The sequence below is a fragment of the Rhagoletis pomonella genome, unplaced genomic scaffold (assembly GCF_013731165.1).
Source record: "Rhagoletis pomonella isolate Grant_MI unplaced genomic scaffold, Rhpom_1.0 Rhpom_scaffold_00008, whole genome shotgun sequence".
NCBI classification, from domain to species: domain Eukaryota; kingdom Metazoa; phylum Arthropoda; class Insecta; order Diptera; family Tephritidae; genus Rhagoletis; species Rhagoletis pomonella.
The window spans coordinates 11,729,496-11,737,519 of record NW_023458562.1 but is presented as its reverse complement, the minus strand read 5'-3'; the positions used below and the strand labels follow the sequence as shown (position 1 = coordinate 11,737,519).

General features: G+C 37.2%; 1 protein-coding gene across 1 annotated transcript in view; it reads right to left on the bottom strand.

Annotated features, from left to right (window-relative positions):
* LOC118744192 overlaps positions 1–6,262 on the bottom strand; it is a gene marked incomplete in the record, with an annotated part of 6,385 nt that extends 123 nt beyond the window's left edge. The window contains 6 exon segments of the mRNA XM_036477022.1: positions 1–430; positions 1,462–1,679; positions 1,740–1,850; positions 1,911–4,489; positions 4,587–4,698; positions 4,770–6,262. Of these exon segments, the coding sequence (XP_036332915.1) occupies positions 130–430; positions 1,462–1,679; positions 1,740–1,850; positions 1,911–4,489; positions 4,587–4,698; positions 4,770–6,083 (4,635 nt within the window).
* Between the last annotated feature and the right edge of the window lie 1,762 nt (positions 6,263–8,024).

Sequence of the window (8,024 nt, the reverse complement as noted above, 5' to 3'; positions counted from 1 at the left end):
GTAACGTAAATAAATATAATACCAAAGTGCAAATATATACATTTGTAAATATATATTCGACTGTGGTTATCTTTATATTTATTGCTTCATACCGTAACATAAAACATCAAGTAAATGTAATTCCAAGGTTCAGTCGTCCTCATCAGAACTATCCATAAGTTGACGAATACGCCTTCGCTTCTGAATCTTAGCAACTACTTTGAAATTTCCACGTGCACGCCGTCGTTCTTTTAAAATGCGTTCAGCGCGTTCCAGAGGGCATATAGTTTGGTCTTGTGCATCCTTAGGTTCTTCATCATCTTCTTCACTTACTACGAAGGAATCGCAAACGTACTGAGATGGCTCTGCAGGAGCAGGTTGTGAATAAACCTGATCATTAAATTCACGAAAAGAGGGAATCTTGAAGTTACGCCGTAAATGTTTTGGACTTCTAAATCGTGAAATACATAAAAAAAAATACTCGTTACTTTCGCGAAAATTATGTAAATATAATTAAATAAGTAATTTTTAAGCAAAAAACAAAACCGACTTCAATTCTCATATACAAGTTGATCGGATTTAAACCAAATTAGTATGCCTGCGGTAACACATTTCCTTAAAAAAAAAATAAAAATAAAATAAAAAAACAATTATTGAAATCGGTTGCCGTGGTCCAGTTATGCGGTACAATACATAAAAAAAAATGTATATATATATATATATATATATATATATTCCCACGAATTGATAACCTTTTCCTTTTTTTGAAGTCGGTTAAAAAAAAAACATGCATTAGAGTATGTCAATAGCCTTGTTTAATGAAGAAGTTCTCACCGAATAATTGTTCTTCATGAGAAATTGCAAGACAAATATATATTATTTCAATTTTCTTCTTTCCACGTCAGTTGTGTAACAAAAGTTAACGGGTTAAATCTATTAGGGTACTCACAGTTCTATATTATCTACTGTGTTAATTTTGCCACCTGGTAACTTTAAAACATTTTACCATGTGGTAACTTTGTTTGTTGTTGGTTCCCATACTAATTAGAGATAACACTTTTGGGCAAAATTACTAGACTTTGTCTCATGTTTATGTTCTGTGTTAAACTGGCATCTATCGCTGCTTGTACATACATACATGAATTTCGCTTTGGGCGCAGCGCTGCTTGTACATAAGTTTCTCGTTGCGCCTGCCTGGAGCTGGCAAAGATTTTTTTTTTTTTTTTGCGCTGTGCTAGCTGAGTATAAAAAAGAGAAGAGAGAATAGAGAGAAATATGTATGTGGTTTGTTGATGCTCTCTAAACACAAACGCGTGAAAGGCAAACGGTCTAGCAATGCGTGGTATTGTTGATCAACTTAATACTTTATTTAAACATAAGGGTTGCTCACAGTTCGAGTGTGTTATCTTGTTAAAGTTGCCACCTTTTAACTTTAGAAGTAAACTGTGAGTACCCTATATGAGTATAAGTGATACTATGTACCTGACCGATTGAAGATAGTACGCATGCATCTGTGTTGTAGTGGGTGCATTTTCGTCGAAAGTCTCCACTTCGTCACTGGATACAATCATAGAATCTTTTACATACTGGTTGCATGGTATTTCATTTAATTCTTCTTCACTCCCATCATCGCTGCTAAATATAGCCTCAGCATCAATGAACTCGTGCAATCGACTTTTTAGTTTTGGTCGACGCCGACGCTGTAATTAACAAATATTTCATTTAACTCTTAAATTGAGGAAGCAACAATTCATAAATACCTTTTGAGTTTCAGCCACTTCTTCGCAGTTTGTTTCAGAACCGCCTTCTGCCTTTGAATTTTCGACATTGGAATCAGTAAATGAATTAGGATCGTTGATCTTGTTTGTGCGCTGTAGACAAAAGTTTCAATTTAAACTAAACTAATAAAATATCAACGCCTTTGTAATTACAATTTGGGTTTCCACAAATTCCTCGCACTCAGTTTCGGTTCCTTCTTCGGCCCTCATGTCTAAATCGCTCGAATCACTAGACAAAACTAGCTTCGATGTTTTAGGTGAATTAATGAATGATTTATCTTTGTCGCAAACATTGGCTGTTGAAACCGAATTCATATCGGACAATAATTTAAGCTGATTTTCTGCGAAAGATACGCTTTGTTTTACATGCTCCGGCAATTTTTTACGCTTTCGTACATTTTGTAAGTACAGTTCATATAAATTTGGAGACCTTTCACAATGCTCTAATCGAGTTGGAAACTTCAAATGTGGCGTCACGGGACTTTTCGGATTCAATTCGTTTGAATTAGATTTTTCTTTTGGTGTAGTTGGGATGTCTAAAAGATTTGAATTATCTTCATTTTCTTTTTGACTCGAGCTGAGTGGTGAAGCGGGGCTTGAATTTTTATCATCCTTGAAATCCACCGATACTTTGAGGTACTGATTCTTTGCATAAGACGTACCTTTATCCATATATTCCGGCAAATTGCTACTCAGTCCCCCATTTTGCAGTTTTTCTTCGTCATGCTTTTGAGGTTGGTAGTTGTATATTTCGATTTGAGAAGACAGCTGTACTGAAGCTGCCATAAATCTGGTGGGTAAGTAAGGATTCACAACGTTTATTGTGTTTGATAATTCTTTCGCTTGCTGCGAGGGAATTGATAAATTGGAAGTAATTTCATCTTCTTTAAGAGTGGAACAAATAGGGCTCGCTAACCGACCTGAATCCTTTCTTGAGCTCTCAGATCGAGTTTCTTCAGGGAAAGGTTCTAGGAACTCTTCCATATCCACATCTAAATCGCTAAGGTATGAACTTTTTGCTGGAAAATTTCTTTCGGTGTTGGGCGCATCCACAGTGATAGTTTCAAATTTATTAGAACGACCGATCGAATTCGGTTCCAGATTTTCAAAAATTTTTTTAGAGGGAAAGTCTTGCTTTTCATGTATTTTATCAGATGTTGCAGGTGTGGTATTAGTTACGGCTTCTGTTTCTGATACAAATATTACATCAAAGTCATCTTTGGCAACTTTATTTGATTCATTGAAAGTATTATTCAAAGAATTTTTTTTCCCAAATTTTCTAATTTGTCGTTGAAATGCCTTTACAAGGGGGCCCTGCACTGGAGTTGATTTTTTAGCCGATGGGGCATTCATCGCGAAATCATCCCAATGTAAAATAGAATCTGTAGCCTCGCTGTTATTTGTCACATTGCTAATTCGAACATCTTCGTCAACTGTCTCATATATCATTGATTCTACGGCGTTCTTCGTTGGGTAAAACCGAATTGGCGAATGATAATTTTCTTCCGGTTCGGGATATGACTCTTTGTAAAAGTCTGTTTTTTTTAATTCTTTTTGAATATAATCGAAATTATCACATAACTCTCCCTGTTCTTCTAACCCCTCAAATATCGCATCGCAAGCATCTTTATATTCACTTTGCCTTACGTCAAGGAAGGGTTTATAAATGCGGTTTCTAACCATGTATTCAATATCAGCATCGTCAATGAATATTTCTACGGCTAGTCGGGTACCACCTAGAAGTTTTTCAATTATACTGTACAAATGTCTTACATCTTTTTCCTCCGCGGACATTTCATCCGGTTCCAAAGGCAATGATTCTAGTAACTTAATTTTTTCCAAAACATCACTGACGATAGATGGTTTTTGCCGTAAAATGAACCGTTTTCCATCATCAGATACTTTCGTTGATTTTATTTGATCCACAGGGTCGGTCAGAAGCTCCTTCGAGCGTATTAAAGGAGAAGTTTTTTGCAGTAGCTTTCGAAGATGGCGAAAACGTTGCGATTCTAATATTGGTTTTCGTTGAGACTGTTTAAGATTAGGTGGCACTTGGTCTAGCGAATATAACTGGGTATTCGTAGCTATTGGAGATTCGAAAGCTTTGAAATAGTCATCTATTTTGTTTAAGCATTTTTCGATATCTTGTGTCTCTAAACCACGTTGAGACGGATCTGGGAATATTGCATTCGAATTTGAAATTGGTTTCTTTTTGAAAAAAGTGCGAAGATCTTGACTCGCTTTAGAATCTTTTTCTTTGCTTTTTTTATTTATTTTCTTGTTCTTGCTGCACGTATCATTTTTATCAAGAGAATCATTTCTCTTTATAAAAACGTGAATTACTTTTGGATCCAAATCAGTAGGCACTAGGCGAGGTGAGTGTTTGTACAACGACTTCGTAACTACCGATGAGTGAAGAATTTTTGCATTTGTCTGCTCTTTCTGTTCTAAGACATCCTTTAGAATTTGCTGTTCCCGTCCCTCGGTTACTAATAATAAAACATTTCCTTGTTTTTGTCGTCCAGTTCGCCCAATGCGTTGAATAAAACGTTGGGGATTCGTAGTATTAATGTCAAAACATACAATCAGTTCGACTTCACCAACATCAATGCCTTCTTCTCCGATAGATGTTGCCACAAGAATGTTATTTTTTCCGCTGCGAAAATCTTGCATTATTTGTATCTGCTCCTTTTGTGTAAGCGGCCGCAGAGAACCAGTGGCGCCGCCTTGGCCTGACAAATTCGAGGTGAAATATATAACTTCAGATTGGTAATATAACTAAAGTTAAGCTGTTTTCACAGTCAGATGGTGATATAAACTCCCGCTTACCTACAAAATAACGCGGTTTTAACAATGGAACGTGTTGTAGTAACAAACGATATATCAGCATAACAGATTCCCGATATTCGCAGAAAACTATGGCACGTGAATCTGGATGAGCCTATAAAATGGAAATTCATACACATAGGTTTTTCGAAGGGAATATAGGGACACATTTGAACTTGAACCTACTTGAAAGTGAGCGAGCAAATATGTTCGGGCCTCTTCAAATTTAGGATGCCCGAAGTCCAAGTTATCAGGCATTGGGGCGATTTTTCCATTGGTCATAGGGTGCGTTGAGAATTCGAAAGGATTTGGCCCCAACTGATTGCGCAATTTATCTAACAAATAACGTATTTTCGGTTCCATATTTACAACAAATTTACTGCGGCCCTCCTCATCTTCGTCAAAATGATGCACAAATACACGCATCCCATGCCTTTCTAACAACTCTAGGGCGTGATACATACTGATACAAAAGGAAAAATTTGTTGAAATAGCCCTTTGCTGTGGGTGCTGTCTATTTCGGCTTTGATCAAGAAATCGCTTCTGCTCGAATAGTAGAAAATTGCGCGAAATTTTCGCCAATGACCCACTTAACACTTTGGCATCAATAAGCCGTCGTAGGTATGGGTCTATTATCTCCAAAACTTCTTCTCGCAATGCTTTTAACTCTTCGCCAAGCTGAACAACAATGGTTTTCATATGCCGTTTATGAACATAAGGCAGCACATCGACAGATGTGTCGCACCGGACTTCAATGTGAGAAATGAACAGATTGCACACTACTTCAGCAATATCCTCCATAGTTCGCCCCGGGGTTGCAGAAAGAGCTAGAACTCGCAAATAATTATTACGCTGATGTATAGCTTGGACTACTTCGGTGTATGCATATCGTCCCTTGGCGCGATGCGCTTCATCCACTACAATTAGTTTTACTTGATCAAAAGGAAAATATAAATCCGCATTACTCGTGTTGGCTTCATCCCGACAACATATATCTGACAGTACTACTTGAGGAGTTGCAAAGAAAACGCGTTTTTTCTCCCACAGTTCTTTGCGGCGGTTGCGTGGTAATCTACCAGTCAACTCCACGGTATCTTCATCGGGAAACGGCATTATACGTTGACAAGCATCGATTTGCTGGGCCACCAAAGGACGTGTGGGAGCCAAAAATATTAACTTACTAGTGGGGTACCATCGGTATATATTGTACATCACAACCGCTGCTATGAAAGTTTTCCCAAGACCTGTGGGCAATACAACAAGCGTGTTGTTGAATAGAGAGGCTTTCACTATACTTAACTGGTAGGCACGTTGTGGCAAGTTGCTTGGGTATAACCATGTATCGCCAACATTATTGTCGAAGCCTGCATGCTGTTTACCGCTGCGCAGCTCAGATTTGTTTTGAGAAGGCAATGGTACATCCAAGATACTCTGGAGAACGTCATTGTCCATTGCACACCAATAATCTGATGGAACGGAGTCATCGCTTCTGTTGTCCATAATCGCGAAATTTTCGTTTGTTCTCTTGCGACGTTTCTAATAAAGCTTTATTTATAGGTTTTGGTGACGTGCCCTCGTTCCTCCGTTAAACTTTCGTAACATAAAATACATCTTCAATCAAGCAATATCTTGCAAAACACAAAGCACATTAATATGCCTTGGCAAAACATTTGTAATTTGTGTAATTTTACGATTCAATCGATAAAAGCAAAATACTGGATGCTTTTCTTTTAGTACGAAGTATTTATTACTCGATACCTTTTTGTTCGGTATCGAGTATGTATCAAAAAAAGGATTGGTATCGAAATATACTTTTCTACTACTTTTATCATTGCAACGGGAACTCCACAAATGACGCTCGTTTTTCAAGTTTTCGCGAAAAGTCTTGTCGTGTAGTAGAGAAAGTAGAAATCGCTTCTCTGGAAAGCATTTAGAAAGTTGTTCTTCCTTCGCATTGAGCCCCAAAAGCTATTTTTTCATAAATATTTTGTGAATAATATACTTATACGAAGTCATATATATAATTATAAATAATTTTGTTCCTCAGCAAAGTACCAAAAAAACAATTAAATTTAAACTTTATGGATAAGTGTCAGATTTTTATTTGTATTTTCAAATTAATTTTAGGTACTTTTTCATAAAAATTATAGTTCATTCTATAACAAAAACCTTGTAACTCCAAGTTTCAAACTTTGTACAAAAATTAAAAGAAAATCTAACTTACATCAAAATTAAAATTTATTCAGAATAAAAAGTGTGGAATTTTGATGAAAACGTACTAGCGAAAAAGAGAAGGCACGACATTTACCTGAGCTGTTCAACGCAAACACCACAACACAATAGAGTACACCACAACCACAACCGACCCACACGCCGCCGCCAACAACTACTACTACAGACCCAGGTAATCCGTAACGTGACATCAGTCGAACCTGCCTTCTTGACGTTTGCGAGCAATTTAATTTTAAAATTTTACGCACAAATTCTCATTTTCAATCTCAAACAACAACAACTTTGAACAATTCCTTTTTTTACTTTAAATTTTACATGATTTTAAAATGTTGGCAAATTTAAAAAAAAAAATCATGGCCGACGAATTGACAGAACGGTTTTACCTTACTATGTTTTTATCATGCTTGTTCTTATTTAGTAAACACGGTGATTCATATTACAACAAACACATCATTTTGACATAATTGTCTTGACAATATTGTCCGGTGTAAACCCTAAGTTATGTGCTCTGCGTCGTTCGTTCATGATATGCTGCAACAAATCGATAACAATAAGTGATGCCACATCAATATTTAAGCTTTAACTCTATAACTTACTGGGCCTCCGCACATTGGACTGCTTAGTCCGCCTAAAACCGGTTTTGTGTGGATAAGGGGGGGCAGAGAGTTAGAGTTTACCTCGTTAATTTTAGTCCGCGAAAATCGCGGATTGACTGTGGACTGACACGCAAACATAGACAACATGTTTCGTACCTCTGTATTTTTGTTTGCATGAGCCAAATGCACTAACATAATCAAGCGTAGTTCAGGTATACCAAACTGAAACTTGTTTTCGGCCAACTGCACAGTCCAGTGTGCGCTCGAGTGGTGGACTGCTCAGTCCGACTGAGCAGGCTATTGTGCGTAGGCCCACTTATCACGTGTTTCGACACAATTACATGATAGCGCACAAAAAATTGAATTGAAGGGAAAAATCACCAAAGGCGATTTCCAAAATGTTTACGCGCAAATATCCAAAGAAAATCGCTAAATTGGCTCTAAATCGGCCAATCTGTAGCTCGTTTCTGTAACTTTTCTCTACCGATTATTTCTCTACTAGTAGAGAATATACATCATTCTATACTACTCATTAGCAGTAGAGAACATATCTCAATTCGCCTTAGTAGAGAATTGTTACAGAAACGAGCTACTGGACACTCTGCTGCTGATT